Genomic DNA, 19,077 nt, shown 5'->3' on the forward strand with positions numbered 1-19,077 from the left:
TGGATACTTTCGGGTAGGTTGGATACTTTATAATAATTTAGTTATCTTCAACTATTTTCAGATACTTTTAATAGAATTTTAAATTAAAAATATATATTTAGTGATGTTATATGTATATATAATTAATATTTTTATATATTCGGGTACCCGTTCGGTTCTCGGTTCGGTTCCGGTTCGGTTCGGTTATTTCGGATATAAAAATATAGGAACCGTTCGGGTATTTGAGGGTATTAGTTCGGTTCCGGTTTCAGGTATTTCGGTTCGGATCCGGTTCGGTTCTGGTTATTTTGCCCAGACTTAGTTTCGAGTATACATCTAACTTTATAACATGAATGAAGAAAACAGGTTTTGAATTCATAATAATCTGGCGAGTTAAGCTTAGGCAAACCAAATAATTTAAACCAAACCAATTTTGTAATTGAGAAAATTTAGACTGGGTTAGTTAAGTCTTTAGACATAAACCCTAAAGCTAAACAATAAATTTTAAACTGGTACTATGATAGTGTATCATAGTATAAAAAATTTCGTATGAAAATTAATGTATGATTTTGAATTCATAATATAAAACTAAGATTTTATTTTCATTAATACTTTAAATAACAGTTTTGATATATAGACCAAAAATACCAAGATGCATAAATAACTAAATGAAATTCATACCGCAAATTTATCAAAAAATAAACTCCATATTTGATGAACTTTAAACACTTACAACACATTTTCATACAAGTTTAAAGTTTTAAATTAAAATGAAATAAAACCATGTTAAGCACGGCTTAGATCCTAATGTTTGTTTAATATAAAGACAACTGTATTAAAAATAGATACGTCAACTACATGTATTAGGTGGAGATTTTCAGAAAAGGTATTTTTATTTTCTATAAGAGTATTTTGAAAATGTGAAATTTTCTATGACGATGGTGATAATACGGTATTTTTGAAAAATATAATTAATTTTTTTTACAAGTTTTTAAAAATATTATAGAAATATGATTTTATTTTCATTGAAAAATACATTATGACATTTAAAATAGAAATATATTTTCATTTTTCATAAGAGGTTGTGAAAAATATTCACTTTCTATAAGAGTTTGGTAATGACAGATATTTTTGTTTTAAATCTATTATTTTTGATAAGTCTTTAGAAACTTTTATAGAAATGTGATTTTCTTTTTATTGCAAAAAATCATGTTATTACCTTAGGTGGTAAAAGACTATTATTATTTTGTTGACAATTTTTGCAAACTTTTATAGAAATGTGATTTTCTATATATCGAAAAAATATTTTATTACTTTTAAAATATATTCATTGCAAGAATCATGTTATCTCTTTTGTCAAAAAAAAAAAGAATCATGTTATCTCACTATGTTTGTTGTAGATAAAACTTTAGATGCATGAGTACATGCGAGATATAAACACACTTGATTATTACCTCTGCGCATATACATACATAAAAAATATTCACAGGCTCCTTCTCTTTCCCTCTCTTGCTCGAGCTTTCAGCCTTTGATTTTTATTTTCGGGTAACCTCTCTCGCTTCCCCTCAAAACTATTTGTATCTCAGAGAGAGAGAGAGAGAGAGAGAGAGAGATCCAAAACCAGAAGCAATCTTCTCCGCTTTCTTTCGTGTGAAGATTCGTATCCGTTTTCTCCGGCAAACTCACGGCGGCGATCCACTCTTCTTTCTATCTACGTTTTATCTTCTTCGGAAGGAACCTAGAACTTGTCTCTGTCCCTCTGGAGAATGTGATCCTGTCTCTTTAAGGTTTGAAATAACGACAAATCTCCTTATCTTGTCGTTGATTGTTGGTTCGATAGATCTGGTTTCTGATTTGAATTTGTTTCCTGTCGTTGATTGCAGTGAAGCGTTTGTTGTTATTGTGATTTGTGAAAGTTGGAGAGAGAGAGAGAGAGAGAGAGAGAGAGAGAGAGAGAGAGAGAGAGAGAGAGATGAAGAGGGTTAGAGAAGAGGTTTACGTTGAAGCTCAGACACGAGGACAAACTGTTTCGTCTCGTGGAGAAACGTAAGCTCTTTGTCTTAATCACAATCTCTCTTGTTTTGTCTTCTTTTTCAAATTCGAAGTTGAAATTTGAAGGCTGATAAGATATTAATTAATCCGTTTGCTGTTTGTGGATATGAATTTTCATTCTAAATGCTGTGGTTAAAGCAAAATTAATGCATTTGAAGGGGAAATTAGCTTTAATTTATGGTTGTGTAATGCAGAAATGGGAGTAGGCCTTTAACGATAGGTGGAGGAGGGGACATGGGAGGGCTAACAACGAACGATGCTTTGAGCTATCTCAAAGCTGTGAAGGATATGTTCCAAGACAAGAAAGACAAGTACGACACTTTCCTTGAACTCATGAAGGAGTTTAAAGCTCAGAGGTAATTAGTATAATACCCATTCTTTGTCTCTTCTACTTTCTACAACAGCAAGTGTGTGTGTGTTTAGTTTCTTGTTGGGTTTGTAGAGTTAACACTGATGGCGTCATAGAAAAAGTGAAGGAGTTGTTCAAGGGCTATGACGACCTGCTTTTGGGTTTTAATACCTTCTTGCCTAAGGGCTACAGAATAACCCTTCCGGAGAAGAAGCCTGTGGCTTTCGAAGAAGCTATCGATTTTGTGAACAAGATCAAGGTATCCATGCATCTGATGTATTTAAATTCTCTCATTATCCAGACAGTTAACGCTAGTTGAGATTTATTTCTGAATGCAGGCGCGGTTTGGGAATGATGTACGTGCGTATAGAAGATTCCTGGACATTTTGAACATCTATAAGAAGGAAGGCAAGTCCATCTCCTCTGTCTATCAAGAGGTATGTTTACTGTATACTATTCGATAAAGCCAGGTCACTTGTGAGTGTTTTTTTACTGATAATCATCTGTTGTTCTTCAGGTTACTCTATTGTTCCAGGGCCATGAAGATCTGCTTGCTGAGTTTGTTAGTTTCTTACCTAATAATTCAGGATCAGGATCAGGTTCTGCTCAACACCCTCTTTCCGCAAGGAATGCGCTACCTGCCATGCATCCAATGCATTTTGACAAGGTTTCCTCTTGTTCATTTTCTTATGAATGGTTTAGTTTGGAAAGTATTAACATCCCTTTCCCAAATTGTGCTAAGAGTGATAAATCAAATGCTAGATAAATATTAGGATTTAAGACACAGCTTATAGCAACTTGATGAGATCAAATGTGTTTTAAGAACTTGATTCTTCAGAGTTGAGACTTTGACTGAGAAGTTGATACGGGCTCTTACCTGCCACAGAGAATGAAATTTGGGAGTAGGCCTGATGAGTATACTGATCAACGAGAAGATGGTGACGAGAATCTTGTGGCTGCTGGTGATTCTCGGGGAAGTGAGTATTTGGATCACTTGTACCGTTTCTTATTTATGTTTTCAGTGATTTTGATACAAAAGGAATAGAAGTATATATCTTTGAGATTGGTGAGTCAATTATCTGGTGTTATGTTAATATTTGCAGAATCCCTTAATCAAGGCCAATGGCGGCAGGTAGAAGACAACGAGGATGGTCATAAAAATGTAGTCTTTGGCAACGGAGGCCACAAAAATAATATGGCCAAGGGTATAAATGAACTGGATCTTTCTGACTGTGTACAATGTACACCAAGCTATCGTCACCTGCCAGATGATGTGAGCGCCTCTGAAACCTTAGATAGTTTTATTCACAATACTCAATTTGATGTTGCATTTTGAGCATATTGCTTTTGTTTTCTCCTGTGTAGTATCCCATTCCCATTTCAAGCTACAGAAATTCACTGGGTGAAAAGGTACTTAATGATCACTGGGTATCTGTCACATCGGGGAGTGAGGATTACTCATTCAAACACATGCGTAAAAACCAGTATGAAGAAAGCTTGTTTCGGTGTGAAGATGACAGGTAAGACGTATATGGTATATTAGGTTTATGTATTTCTTACAATAACATTCATGATTGTTCTGTTATTTTGTTTAGGTTTGAAATTTGTGTGCATATATGCAACTCCTAAGCTAATTCAACTTCCATCTGATCTGTTAATATCCTGGTATGGTCTTGTCAGGTTTGAGTTGGATATGTTATTAGAGTCTGTGAATGCAGCCATTAAGCGTGTTGAAACTCTTCTGGAGAAGATCAATAACGACACAGTCTCTACACCAATTTGTATCAAAGATCACTTATCAGGCAAGTGGTTATTCGATCATATCTGGCTGTGCTATATGTACGTCTATGATTCTCTTCCCTGGGCTAATGCCTTTATATGTGACGATTTAATAGAGCTGAACCTAAGATGCATTGAGCGGTTGTATGGGGATAATGGGCTTGACGTTATGGATCTTCTGAAGAAGAATTCTCATGTCGCTTTACCGGTGATACTAACTCGCTTGAAGCAGAAACAAGAAGAATGGGCTAGGTGTCGCTTTGATTTCAGGAAAGTATGGGCTGATGTATATGCTAAGAATCATCACAAGTCACTAGATCACCGTAGCTTCTATTTCAAGCAGCAGGACTCCAAGAATCTTAGCACAAAAGGTATGTTTTTTTTCTTACAGTTGTTTTCACTCCAAACATAAGTTCATTTTGTTTAGATTACCTACCTAAATGAGCTTTATTGAAAACAGTTGATTTTGTTTGGCCGCACTTGAAGCTTTATAGAAGAATGCTTTATATAGGAAACTTGCAGCTGAGTAAACTTTGTTTGTTATGTACCAAATTCAGGCTTAGTGGCAGAAATAAAAGATATCAGTGATAGAAAGCATAAAGAAGACCCACTTCATGCCATTGCTGTCGGAACTAAGCCTTCTTTTACCCCAGACTTGGAGTTTAGTTATTCTGATACTCAAGTTCATGCTGACCTATATCAACTAATCAAGTATTACTGCGAAGAAATATGTGCTTCTGAACAATCGGATAAAGTAATGAAGCTGTGGGTAACCTTTTTGGAGCCCATGTTTGGAGTTCCTTCTAGGTCTCAAACTAGCGAGGCAATGATAGATGTGGCCAAGTCCAAAGACAACCAAGAGCAGGAAGAGGCATGTGAGGCAGTGAAGGACAGCACATGTGACGTTTCTGTTGTTTCAAACCTAAAACTACTAACACCTACAACAACACCTACCAAAGAAAACCCAACAGTACAAGGAAGCTCTGTCGCACAAGAAACCATTCAGCAAGATAATCTGCATGTTGGCGCAGCTATGAATATTGAGGTAACTGGGTTGTCTCTCCTTTATTTTGTCCTTGTTCTTGATTTGGGGCCGTATACTAAATGTAGTCAAAGGTTCTCATAAATTTGGGTTGCTGGTGGTAGAGAGCGCATTTAAATGTGGGGATTATTAATGGAAGTTACTTTCCTTGAGCACCAATTAGGTGCCTTAGGCATGACAAATCCAAAGTTTATTTTATTATGGGTCTTGAAAAAGATATTCATCTATCTTTTCTCTGTGGTTCTTACAGGATACCCAGCCTCCAAAGCCGGTTTCACCACCCAGAAAGGATCTGTTAATGGAGGGTGTAGAGAATCGTAGTGATATAGTAATGGGAGAGCAAAAGGTTGAGCGAGAAGAGGGTGAATTATCTCCCACTGAAAGTTATGAGCAAGACAGTTTTGAGGTTTATAGAGACAATGGCGTTGAGTCTGTTCAGAAACTGACAGACAATAAAGAGAAGGAGCACAAAGAAGGTGCAGTCTGTACTGAAGCCGGAACAAAGAGCAACACTCTCCCTAAAGATGATGGAAATAAAATTACTCAAAAGCTGTCTGAAGCGAATGAAAACGCCTCTAAAGATATTGCCGCAGTAGGCAAATTTGGTGGCCAAGTTTCTTCCGATGAAGAGCATAAAGGAGCTATGAACTGTGATCGGCTTCGCAGTGAAGATGGCTCCTCCTTTCTCACAATTTCAGAACGGTATCTGCAACCTGTAAAGCCCCTTGCAAAGCATGTGCCTGTGAAACTACAAGTCAGTGAAAGTAACTCTCCGAATGATTCTCGAGTTTTCTATGGGAATGATTCCTGTTATGTGCTTTTTAGGCTTCATCAAGTAAGGACTACGAACCAAATTTCTCAACTTCTTCAAATGTCAATTGTCTTAACTATTTTAGTTTTTTTTTCCCAGATGTTGTACGAGAGAATACAATCTGCAAAGATACATTCAGAGAGGAAATGGAAAGCTCCAGATCCAGATAACACATCTCCTGATTCTTATACCAGGTGATTTATCTTCTTTGCTTTTAAATTGAAACGATAGTTCCTTCCCTACTTGATAATTTGAAGGACAGGTTTATGGATGCTCTCTATAATTTACTTGATGGCTCGAGTGATAATACAAAGTTTGAAGATGAATGTCGAGCTATTATTGGAGCACAATCATATGTTCTCTTCACATTGGATAAGCTAGTTCAGAAGTTTGTCAAGCATGTAAGCTTCCATTTTCACTTGCAACTTGTTCTTGTCTTGACTCTACTTCTTTTTTTTCTGTACTGATCATGGAAGTGGATTTGGAAATGCTTCAGCTTCATGTAGTTGCGGCTGATGAGACAGACACAAAGCTACTGCAACTATACACATATGAGAACTACAGAAAACCGGGGAGGTTCTTTGATATAGTGTACCATGAGAATACACGAGCCCTTCTCCATGATCAGAACATATACCGGATTGAATATGTATGTTTCTCTTTATATTTTCGGAAACCTTGTCTATATTGGTCTCATATGCTAAATCTATATGCAGTCATCTGCTCAAACCCGTCTGGCATTTCAACTTATGAACAACGGGAACGATCAGCCTGAAGTTACAGCTGTAACGGTGGAACCAGGTTTTGCAAATTATCTGCAGAATGACTTTCTTTCGCTTGTACCTGATGAAGAAAGACCTGGTCTATTTCTGAAGAGGTGAGATAAGAGCATGACTTTGTTAACGTGTTCAGTTGTGCAAGTGCATTTAGTAATCATCTTTTTATATGCTTTCTTCAGGAACAAGGCGAAAATGAGCGGTCCAGATGAATCTTCAGGGATACTGCGTGCAATGGAAGGGTTGAAGATTATCAATGAGGTCGAATGTAAGATGGCTTGCAGTTCTTCCAAGGTACGTACATGCTAATTAAATCATATTGATAATTTTTCTGTATTTTAATGTGAATATGATTAATGAGAGTTTCTTAATTGTTATTAGGTCAAGTATGAACCAAACACATCAGATCTTCTGTATAGACGCAAGCAGAAGAAACCAAATGGACTTGACAAGGATAAAACTCCTAGTAGCAGTGAAATCTCGAGAAAGAGAAGACTATCGCGTTTTCACATGTGTCTGAACCGTAGACTTGCTGCCTTGCCTTAACAACGCGGCTTCAAGCCGTAAGTGATCAATGTTGCATCTCAGAAATCTCTGATTCGAGATCAAAGTTTAAAGAACAGGGCTTATATATTATTTGTGCAGGTGTGAAAGTTCTTGGCTGAGATCTGCAGGCATGAGTTCGTAGTAGAGATCAAACTGTCTTTGACAACGATTCTTGCATCATTTCTGGCTCGAAGAGATTCATATGGCAACCTAAATTGCGTCTGAAGCCGCCAGTTTTGGTATATAGTGTTAAGATTATACATGTACCAGACAATGCTAAAGTGGGAGACTTTTAATTCATTCATTAAAACAAATGTTGGATTCCTTCTAAAGTTATGTTTCTTTTTCATTTCAATTTCTCATCCTTTTCTTCATCTATCATTCTATGTAGCCATCAGTTTCACTTTCAGCAGATAATCTTACTTTCACCAGCTACCCTTCCAAAATACTTAAAAACCTAAAGTCCACAACAAAAGTTTGTAAGAAAGAAAAAGATCTTAGCCCACGCTGCGTGTCTCGTTCCAAGTGGGGACATGTCGGTAAGGACTGTAAGTTTGTTAAGGAGAGGCAAGTTGAAGTAAAGGCATCAGAGGTTGGAAATGATAAGGTAGAGCTGGAAGGGTTTCCAGACAAAGAAGTTGCAGAAAAATCAGGAACTGAGATGGTAGCAAAGCTGTTAGAGGAACTTCAATCTGTCACAGTGAGAGAGAACTTGCTGAATGTTAGTGTGAATCAGCCACAGAGCTCTCGGGAGAAGGTTGCGCAGGGACCAGCGATCTCTGGGGACAGTCTCGATCATTCACCTCCTATCGTGGCAAGCAATGACAGTGGTTGCATCTCGCCTAATAGGTTTCTGTTGCTGCAAGACGTGCGAGAAGAAGGTGAAATTGATGAGCAACATGTTGAGGATCGTGTTGATGAGTTAGATAATTTGGTGGAGGAAGTTGGAGCTGCAAAATATCTCATCAGCAAGCTTTCCGTAGTTGCTACCAAGCAGACCTCATCCCAACGGTCACGGGGTAAGGGGCCAAAAAAATTAATTGTGAACTCCCGTGACTTGGTGCAAGCAGTAACTCAGCAACAGAAGGTTAATACGAACAACAAGAAAGCTTCCTTCCGGAAGCACTGATGTCGTCGATCTTTGCTTGGAACATGCGTGGGTTCAATATGCCACGCAAACAAAAGGCAGTCAAGTATTGGGTTAAGGCTGCGAAATTGTCTCTAGGTTGTTTGTTGGAGACAAGAGTTCAGGAAGATAATTTTCAGGAAGTTTTTGATGCCACTTTCCCGGGCTGGAGCTACATTCACAACTATTCTCACCATCGTCTTGGTAGGATTTGGGTAGTTTGGTCTGAGGAAGTGGAGATTTGTCATGTTTTGACTAGTGCCCAAATGATTACTCTTTGGGTACGGTATAAGGCCACAGGGAATACTTTTCTTTGTTCCTTCATCTACGCATCGAATTGTGCTATAGAAAGAAGGGAGCTGTGGAATGAAATGGAGTTGGCTTCGTGGTCTGTAGCAGGAGATCAAAACCCTTGGATCATTCAAGGGGATTTTAATGTGGCCTTAACTGAGCAGGAACATTCCAGGTTCATGGAGACCCGTTTGGATAGGAGCTCGATTCGGGATTTCCAGAATGTTGTTCTCAAGTGCGATATGGTGGACTTAGCTCAGGTTAGTCCTTGCTACACCTGGACAAACTGTCAAGATGATAACCATATCAGCAAGAAACTTGATCGTGTCATGGTGAATAGTTGCTGGTTCAACGCTTTCCCCCAATCATATGTTACTTATGAGTCTGGAGGTGTCTCAGATCATCTTCGTATGCATATACTGCTCAGAACGGCTCCGCTTGGAAACATGAAGCCGTTCAAATTCTTTACTCACACGACCTCTCACCCAAGATTTATTGAAGTTGTAGGAAGAATCTGGAATGAGACGGAGCCACTCTATCACTCTAGAACTGCTCTTAAGCGGTTCCAAGAGAAGCTCAAAGCCCTTAAGTCGGAACTGAGAGGGCTTAACAGGGATATGTTTGGTGACCTTCCTGGACGTGTGAAACAAGCCTATGCGGACCTGTGTGAGAAGCAAATGGCGGCTATGCAGGATCCTCAGGATTCCACATTTGAAGCTGCCTCTGATGCTTGGGAACATTGGCATCATGTTTCAGGTATTGAAGAGCAATTTTTCTACCAGAAATCGAGAGTGCAATGGTTGGGGCTAGGTGACAAAAACTCCAGATTCTTTCATAAGGTGACCCAAAGTAGAAATGTGAGAAATACCATTAGAAGAATTGTTACAGCGGATGGACGTATTCTCACTAACCTCCAAGACATCAAAACTGAAGCAGCCTCTCATTTTGAATCTTTCCTCAACGGATCTCGCGGGTCTCCATCAGATATTACTCAGGAGGAGCTTTGCGACCTGATAGATTACAGATGCTCTCCTGAAGAGGCGACCTCTCTTACGAAGCCGGTCCTAGCGGATGAAATCAAGGACACTCTTTTCTCTATGCCTGCGAATAAAGCCCCTGGGCCAGATGGTTTCCCCATGGAGTTTTACAAAGCAGCTTGGCCAGTTATTGGCAAGGATGTGGTTACGGCTGTTCAGTCCTTCTTTATGTTTGGGTTTATGCCTCACAGTATCAATGCTACTTTGCTGTCTCTGGTCCCTAAGTCTACTGAAGCTGAGAAGTTGACTGACTACCGACCTATAGCTTGTTGCAACGTCATATATAAGGTGATTTCGAAAATTATTGCAAGAAGACTCAAAGCGACGCTTCCGCAGGCGATTGAACTGAACCAATGTGCTTTTGTTGAGGGACGAATGCTTCTAGAAAATGTTCTTCTTGCTACGGAGTTGGTCAAGGATTACCACAAGCTGTCCATATCCTCTCGGTCTGCGATCAAGCTGGATATAGCGAAAGCATTTGACACCATCGACTGGGCTTTTATTGAAGCAACCCTGAGAGCTATGAACTATCCAGACATCTTTGTTACTTGGATCATGAGGTGCATAGATACTGCAGCGTTCTCAGTTTCTATTAATGGAGAGTTAGAGGGTTTCTTCACCAGTTCTAGGGGTATTCGACAGGGATGCTCGCTCTCCCCGTACCTCTATGTTATTGTAAGTAATGTCCTCTCCAAGCTCCTAAACAAGGCTGTTGTTGATGGAAACATTGGAAACCACCCTCAGTGTGAGGAAGTCCAGCTATCCCATTCGAGCTTCGCAGATGATATAGTAGTCTTCACAGATGGCACGCCAGCTTCGCTTCAGGGAACGTTGGGCGTTTTTGGAAAGTTCGCTCACATGTCAGGTCTTCAGATAAATGTATCTAAGTCAACAGTCTTTGCAGCCGGTAGGGGAAAACAAGCGCTGGAGAGTGAAGCGGCTGCTGCAGGCCTCTCTGTCTCGGCTTTACCCATCAGGTACCTTGGACTTCCCCTAACCACCAAGCTTATGACCAGAAGTGATTATGAGCCACTGATTGTGAAGATTCGAGACCGTTTTCTCTGCTGGACGAGTAAAGCTCTCTCTTATGCTGGGAGATTGCAACTGATAAAATCTGTTATAGCTAGCATTACAAATTTCTGGTGCTCAGCGTTCTGCCTACCTCAGTCATGTATTGATGAAATAGAGAGTATGTGTTATGCTTTCTTATGGAGTGGTTCACCAAACATTATATCTCGCGCAAAGATTGCATGGGCGGAAGTCTGCTGTCCCTATGAAGAAGGAGGTCTGGGTATTAGGAGAGTGAAGGAGGTCAGTACTGTCTTTGTACTGAAGCTTATTTGGAGGTTGTTCTCTCAGTCTTCATCGTTATGGGCAGTTTGGGTGAAGCAGAACCTGTTGAAACATGAGACTTTCTGGGATGCAAAGGACACGGTGATAGGCTCTTGGGCTTGGAGGAAGCTTCTGAGGTACCGCCCTCTTGCTAAGCAGTTTATTCGTATGAATATTCATGATGGACTCGATGTGAGATTCTGGACTGATCTGTGGCACCCGTGTGGCCGGCTCATTGATATTGTTGGGGAGCTAGGTACACAAAAATTGGGTATAAGAAGAGATGCCAAGATTTGTGAAGTCTTTCTTGATGGAGACTGGAGATTTCGCCGTTGTCGTGACCAACGTATCCAAAACTTAATTCTTGACATTCGAGCTTTTCCGGTCAGCTTGGTGGAAAATGTACGAGATGGAGTTCAATGGAGGAATGGGGAGGACACCTACGGAGAGCGGTTTGTATCTAAGGCTACTTGGGATCTCACTAGATGTCGCAAGGAGAATGTGGTCTGGAGCAAGCTGGTCTGGTTCCCACAGGGTGTACCGCGGTTTGCTTTCATCACTTGGTTAGCTATCAGTAATCGACTCTCAACTGGCCATCGTACGAGTCAATGGGGCCATCCTCAAGGTTGTCTCTTCTGTGGTGAGCCTGACGAGACAAGAGATCATTTTTTTTTTGCGTGTCCCTACACTTTCACGCTCTGGATTAAGGTGGTTGGGAACCTGTTTGGACAAGAACCTGATCCCGACTGAGATACAACTATGGCGCATCTTCTCACGGGAGCTTTTGACAGGTTGACGTTCATACTGTTGCGGCTTGTGTTGCAGGTTACGATCTACTATATCTGGCGTGAGCGGAATGACCGCAAGCACAATAACTCAGCCCGACCTGTCAATCATGTTTCTAAACTGATTGATAAAACAGTCAGGAACCGTATCACTTCCACCGGATATGCTCTGAAGCGAAGGCTACAAGGTCTGATGAGAAGATGGTTTGAAGCACATATTCTTTAATTTTTTTAAATTTTGTCTCTATTCTTTAAAACCTAAAAAGCTTTAGGTCTTGTACATACATTCTTTTGCGATGATCAATAAATTTAAAATTTCATCAAAAAAAAAAAAAAAAAGATCTTAGCCGATCTAAAAAAAAAAGGAAATAAAAATAACCAAATATATGCTTTATTTAATAAACAAAAATATATCCATCCCTATGGCAGAATGCCTAATTATAGCGTATATTTATGCAGTCTTTCATGAGTCATACTTATGAATATATTAACTTCCCTCTACTCGTTTGCCGATCATTAAAATTTGTAGTTATTGACTGTGATGGTGGCGCCTGGTTAGATGTAATCATGAAAAAAAACATGGAATTGAAGACTCCACATCAGATTGTTACTAGATGTAAGTCTTGTGACATTCAATATGTTCATTTCTTAAAAAGAAATATTTTTTATTTGTGTCGACTTTTCAGTATGTGTTTAAAAGTCATGGTACTGAAAGTGGCATGAGAAAAGAGATGTTTGGTATGAAAGAAAGAGAATACAGAGAAACAAAATCATCTATCAAAAAGAACAAAATATTTGGAGTATCATAGACTGCTTTGATATCGAAGATGTTTATTATGGTCATGTGTTACAGAGAAAACATGTCTATCAAAAATCTTGTACATGCGGGACTATCCGTCGATTTGAATGTTACGGGGAAAATTGCATCGTGTAAGCGTTATTTGCGAAGTTGTTCATCAAATATCGCATATGTTGTACATAGTTGATCATCAAATGTATTAGAAGTATAAATGAGATGATAAGAAATTTCCTATGATAGTACTAAAAAGTGTTATTATAAATATATCACACAAAGATCAAAATGATCAAATAGATTTCATTAAAGAGGTAAAAGACACATATATTGATAGGGTTAATTAATCTAGACTTAGAGTTTAGATTTAAGTAGTAGAATTTTGAATAGAATTTTGGATAGAATTTAGGATTTTTCAAAAATAATATTTAAAATTTAAACTACTAATTTTAAAAATAGTTTCAAAAATAATTTTCAGATTTCAAAATAAAATTTTGAAAAAGAATCGACAAAACAAAATTGAATATACTGAATATTTTTTTCATATACAAAACAAAACTAAAAGAAGTTTCTCATAAATATTTTTTTCATATTATAAATATATCAACCACCCTCTATTTAATTGTCGATCATCTTTTCGATAACCTAAATTCTTTGTAATCGTTGAGCGTCGACTTTACTAACAAAAGATTTGTAGAGTTATTGATTGTGATGGTGGCACCTAGTTGTGATTTGGATATACTGAATTATGCAGGGAAATCATAATCATCAAGAAGAACATGAAACTGAAAACTCTACATCAGATTGTTGCTAGATGCAAATTTTGTGACATTTAATATGTTCAAATAAACAAAATCATATTTGTGTCAATTGTTTCAGCATGTATTGAACCCAATGTGCTGAAGACAGCTGGAATAAAAGAGATGTTTGATATGAAAGAAAGAAAATAGAGATAAACAAAATAATCTATCAAAAAAAACAAAAATATTTGGAGTATCATATAATACTTTGATATCGAAGATGTTTGTTGTGGTCTTGTGATGCGAAGTGAATCTGTCCATCGAATATATCGTACATGGATGAATATCTGTCAATTCGAGTGTTATGGAGAGAGCTGCATCGTGGAAACATCGTTCGCTGAAATTGTTTATCAAATATCGCATATGTTGTAGATTGTTGATCCTCATATGTAACATAATTAGAGATTATACAATGATGTATTTGATATTTGACCAGTGTTAAAAAAAACAGCTTTGATATCATATACAAATAGAGTATTTTACATTATAAATCACTTTCTACTTATTTATTACACAAGGGGACACCCTGCTCCTCATAAACTTTTGCACATAATTTAATCATCCATCCTAATTATAACCTAACTAGAAGCAAACACATACAACGATAAAGATTGCTCCCTCTTTTGTTCTTTTATATTTTCTTATTGAGATTTCTTTTTATTTGTGGATGTTTAGACACACATTAGAATTTTGTGAGCGATAAGCTTTTCTCGATCTCATCTTTCTGTCGGTGGTGGGCACCTCAGATATTCATATTTTCAAATCTGAAGCCCATCTATAAGACCACTAGTACGATGGTGGGGAGAGATCGTGATGGTGGAGGTGGTGGTATGAGCGGTATTATACATGAAAATAAAGAGATGCTACGTTGAAAAACAAAAAAAAATTACAAACGTGCAAATTTACATGTAATGCATGTTCTCAAAGAAAACTTATAACTCTGCAATCATGGGTAAAATTGGGAATGAATTACCAACATTTTTTGGAAAAAAATTATGGTGATATATGTTGGACGATCCACCCAGCATGCGTACCGTTTTAAATATTTCATGGTATTGATAGACACATCTATAGATGGTCAAATCATGTTTTCAAAAGTATTATGAGATGAAAAAAGATGAAAATGGAAAAGATGATAATTGTAGATAAGAGAATGAAGAAAATGGAAATAGAAGATATGATACTCAGTTTTAATTTGTATTGATTTTTAAGATTGCAATTTGAGAAAAGAAGAGAACTGTTTGTGGATGAGATCCAAAAAAAAAATAGAAGTTTCAAATTTTTTTTTTGTCAAAGAGAATTGGGGATTTAGATTAGAAATAAGAGGATTTGAGAATTTAGGGTTATTATTTGGATGGGGTATGGGTAAGATAAATGAGTTTTGATAAAATTAGTGGTTAGAGCATCTTTAACGCAGGGTTCTTAAGGTGGTTTTTAGTGTATTTAGTAATTAAAGAAAAAGAAAAAGGGCAAATAAGCTAAGCAATGGATCCTAATTAAGCGATGGAAGAAATGTTTCTTAGTAACACGTGTCTCTCTCTCACGGCTCTCTCTCGACGTCTCTCTCTCTCTCTCTCTCTCTCTCTCTCTCTCTCTCTCTCTCTCTCTCGACGAACTCGAGAGCAATCTTTATACGTTTCTTCATCTTCTTCCCAACGGAAATCTATTCATCTTCGCCAACAGGTGATCGATCCTGTTCGACTTCGTCAATCACCGAATCGCCAAGGAGTTTCCGGAGAATCCCGGCGGCGACAAACATAACTACCCCAGCACTGGCTCCTCCGTGCTCCTCCCTCTCTTTTGATTATGCTTCTGCATCCAAGTCTAATTCTTTTGATTCAGATTGATAAGAGTTTCCAGATTCTCATATAGTTGGCGATCAGGTACATCGTTGATGATTGGTTCATCATGTATGCTGATTTTGTTACTTTTACTCGTTTGATTGGAATGTAGAGATATATGTATGGTGTTTATGTGGAATCATAGTTTCTCTTCTGTGTTGAATTGATCTTTGATTTTACTTAGTATATGAGAATCTGACTTTTTCTGCTGATCTTATTGAATGTTAAAGCTTTAATTTGTTTGAACCTTGAAACGTTGTGAGAACATAAAGGAGAGAACTTTGATGTTTCATCTTGATGTATTATTGGTGTCTTGTGGTATAATTCTCTGTGAAGCTGTTTATATATTTGGTTGCTCTGTGACAATGCTAGTTGTGTAAAGCAGTGTCTAGGATAACTTAAAGAACATGTGTGGAGGAACGAGACCACACTGAGATGTTGATGGACTGACTCTGTTTTGTTTCTGAATCTGTTTTGTTTTTGGTTTTGTGGTGAGTAGAACAAACGTGGTGGGAGAGTTAAGTTACAGCCTATGGTGATGCCTCAGTCTGAATTTGACCACGCTGAGAAAGAATGTGCTCTCTACGGTAAAGTGATGGTTCATGAAAGTGTGGAATTTCTTCTAGTGCCAAAACCTGTGTCAGTTGCGTTTGGCAGGTAACTCTCTCCTTCTCCATCTTCTAGGGTTTATGCAGTTGGTTGACGTCCAGTTCCTCTTTTCGGCTCTGATCGATTCTATGTACAAGAATCTCCAGTTTTTTAGGACAAGGATGGATTAGGACTGTATTCTTTGTTTTTTCTTGTTGAAATGTTTATGGGCTGAGTTTCATTGCAAAGTGGTTATAAATTTTGCTTAGTTTGTATGATTCCTTAGGTTTTGATTAATTGTAGTGACTTGTGTTAATGCCAATTATGTAGTTTGTAGCTAACTAAAATAGAACATGTTTTTTTAAGAATCTTTAAATAAGATATTTGTATTGGAGGATAAAAACTTAGAGATCTCTTAAGTAAAGTTCTTAAGACATATTTGTTACTAAAAGAATGATTAAGAGTCACATTAGACGTGTTAAGGATAATCATGCTCTTAGGTTGATAAATAAATTAAAGCTCCGAGGTGGTTTAAAAGGACGTTTTAACTATTTTTTTGAATTGAATTTAATTATTAAATAAACACACAAAAGGGAAGGGGCATTTCAGAAATATATCCTATCTTCCCCACTGGAATACTCTCCCCCATTCCTTTGGTCTTGCGCGAGGTTTTCAACACAGATTCGCAGTGAAAATCAAGGGTGGGGATATGGCTCTATCACGCCTAACATCGCGATCTAACGGCATCTCTCGTCCTCTCTCCACCGCCTTCGGCCGCTTCATCTCAACCGACACCACGCCGATCACGATCGAAACTTCGCTTCCTTTCACCGCTCACTTATGCGACCCACCCTCTCGCTCCGTCGAATCATCAACTCAAGAGCTTCTCGATTTCTTCCGAACCATGGCTCTGATGCGACGGATGGAAATAGCAGCCGATTCGCTTTACAAAGCGAAGCTAATCCGAGGGTTTTGCCACCTCTACGACGGACAGGAAGCGGTAGCCATCGGAATGGAGGCGGCGATCACGAAGAAAGACGCCATCATCACGGCGTATCGCGACCACTGCATCTTCCTAGGTCGCGGAGGTTCGCTGTACGAGGTGTTCGCGGAGCTTATGGGGAGACAAGACGGTTGCTCGAAAGGGAAAGGTGGATCGATGCATTTCTATAAGAAGGATTCGTCCTTTTACGGTGGGCATGGGATTGTTGGTGCTCAGGTTCCTTTAGGTTGTGGAATTGCTTTCGCGCAGAAGTATGTTAAGGAGGAGGCTGTGACGTTCGCTATGTATGGTGATGGTGCTGCGAATCAGGGGCAGCTTTTTGAAGCTTTGAATATTTCTGCTCTTTGGGATTTGCCTTCCATTCTCGTCTGCGAGAACAATCACTGTTAGCGTTTTACTTCTTCTTTGTTTTTTTTTTTTTTAAAGTTTCCTTTAGGTTTCTTATTGGATGTGGTTTGTGTAGATGGGATGGGAACTGCTGAGTGGAGAGCTGCCAAGAGCCCCTCTTACTATAAGCGTGGTGATTACGTTCCTGGTTTGAAGGTTAGCTTTGAAATCTCAACTAAGAATGTGAGGTTTTTGTTATGTTCAAATCATTAAATTGGAAGTGTATAATGAAGCACTTGTACATATAAAGTCTTTAACTTTGGTGTGTTTAACTCGTCCGGTCTTTGAACTTTCAAGGAAAACAGTAGGTTCTTACAAGCTCTGTCTTTTCTACTGTGGGAACCGAAATTCGCACTGTTGATTTACGTTTAAATTAAGAAACTAAGAAAACCCTAATTTCCCAGAGGTACCGGATCTCTGTGAGAGCCAACGGCAAGTGACCAAATATATGCGGAAATCATGAAAAGATAACAAACGAGTTTAGAGAAAACAGTAGATCTTATTTCGAGTCCGCGTGAGAGCGTTGCGATCATTACAAGAGATCATAAAAGCATTGGCCGCAAAGGCTGTCAGCGAGTTACCTAGTTCTAGCGGCCTAAAAGCTCAAACCTAGTTTATTCGCAGCTCGATAACAAAAGACGAAGAAAATAAAGAAAAGGTTTTTGATTGATTTCGGACTGAACCTTATGAAAGACGGTCTACGTACCCCTTTCGAGGATCAAGCCGAACGTAGTTCAAGAGTGAACCAAGAGATCGAACTGCTTGTGCACGTTCGTTTGGTAATCGGATGCTAGTCATGGAAACAGAGCATGTCGAGAATAATTCTTCAGAGTTTCTAAGTGCCGAGAGTTCTGAGTCTAAAAAGTTGTCCCTCATGCCTCTCGCATAGGACTCCTTATATACTCGTTCCTAGGTCGGTTTACGCTTTTTCCCTTCTGCCCTCAAGCCGTCATAGCCTAAAAATGGAGATATTCCATTTTTCCCGTTCTTCGTAATTATCTTCAAAATTTCGTATTTATCTTCGGAAACTTAACATTTATCTTTCCTTGTGAACCAAGCGTAAACCGTCCCACGGTTTACGGGCTGTTGGTTAAGAAATCGTAAGGTAGGCTTCGAGTCATGCCTTAGGTCCCTTTGGGCCGTCTTTCGACTTGAAGTGTTTATTACGAATTCTTTCGATAAAAAATGAACTTTCTGCGGTTTTTATCGTAAAGTTTGATTAATGTCTTCGAATGGCGGAAAACATGAAATGGGTTCGCTACGGTCTTCTGGAGACAACATCGAAGGGTAGACGAGAATGCATGGATTCGTGTCGTATCGACGTTTCGGAAGAGCTCGGTCGCTACGTTGCGCCCGTGCGACCTTTTTCGGGCTTTTCTCCGATGTCTCGTGTTTCTTCCGCAGGGCTCTTCGTAAGAATAAATTTTTTTCGAAGATTTATTTTCGTAAAAACGTTCATGCCGATTTTTACGGACTTTCAGACATTGATTCCGTCGTGACCGATTTTGACCCCAACAGTTAGCCCCCCAGCTTGTTAGAACCATGAGCTTCTAGCGTGAGGTTTTTGCGACTGGCTTGGCAAGTTAGGAAAGTTAGATGAGTTATGCGGAATTTATGGTCGAAAAGGTCTGTGGTAAGTGGTCTTCTCGCTCTTCTAAGAGTAGAACGCGATAAGATTGGGGCTGCGCCTTATGACGGCTGCCTACGTACCCTTGTTGAAGGGATCAAGCCTTTCGTAGTTCGTCTTGGAGTTAAGGTTC

At 38.7% G+C, this 19,077-nt stretch overlaps 2 protein-coding genes across 2 annotated transcripts in view; both read left to right on the plus strand.

Moving 5' to 3' along the window:
* Positions 1-1,445: 1,445 nt before the first annotated feature.
* Positions 1,446-7,708, plus strand: LOC106342261 (paired amphipathic helix protein Sin3-like 5). Its single transcript, XM_013781132.1, has 20 exons — positions 1,446-1,766; positions 1,863-2,025; positions 2,226-2,387; positions 2,474-2,639; positions 2,719-2,817; positions 2,898-3,047; positions 3,267-3,357; positions 3,484-3,653; positions 3,746-3,900; positions 4,061-4,182; positions 4,276-4,530; positions 4,717-5,204; positions 5,452-6,036; positions 6,112-6,206; positions 6,275-6,413; positions 6,509-6,661; positions 6,729-6,889; positions 6,971-7,082; positions 7,170-7,351; positions 7,434-7,708. Exons 2-19 carry the CDS (start codon positions 1,952-1,954, stop codon positions 7,332-7,334), a joined length of 3,342 nt encoding a protein of 1,113 aa, XP_013636586.1. The 5' UTR covers positions 1,446-1,766; positions 1,863-1,951; the 3' UTR covers positions 7,335-7,351; positions 7,434-7,708.
* Positions 7,709-16,508: 8,800 nt separating this feature from the next.
* LOC106341916 (pyruvate dehydrogenase E1 component subunit alpha-1, mitochondrial-like) overlaps positions 16,509-19,077 on the plus strand; it is a 7,119-nt gene continuing 4,550 nt past the window's right edge. The window contains exons 1-2 of the mRNA XM_013780667.1: positions 16,509-17,315; positions 17,394-17,473. Coding sequence (XP_013636121.1) covers positions 16,637-17,315; positions 17,394-17,473 — 759 coding nt within the window. The 5' untranslated portion in view covers positions 16,509-16,636. The remainder of the gene's footprint in view (positions 17,316-17,393; positions 17,474-19,077) is intronic.

Source organism: Brassica oleracea, chromosome C4 (genome assembly GCF_000695525.1).
Source record: "Brassica oleracea var. oleracea cultivar TO1000 chromosome C4, BOL, whole genome shotgun sequence".
In the NCBI taxonomy this organism is placed as follows: domain Eukaryota; kingdom Viridiplantae; phylum Streptophyta; class Magnoliopsida; order Brassicales; family Brassicaceae; genus Brassica; species Brassica oleracea.

Coding starts and splice junctions, on each gene's coding strand:
- LOC106342261 (XM_013781132.1), top strand. CDS start 1,952: ATGAAGAGGGTTAGAGAAGAGGTTTACGTTGAAGCTCAGACACGAGGA. Junction 3,901..4,060: donor TTTCGGTGTGAAGATGACAG/GTAAGACGTATA, acceptor TGGTCTTGTCAG/GTTTGAGTTGGATATGTTAT. Junction 7,083..7,169: donor TGGCTTGCAGTTCTTCCAAG/GTACGTACATGC, acceptor AATTGTTATTAG/GTCAAGTATGAACCAAACAC.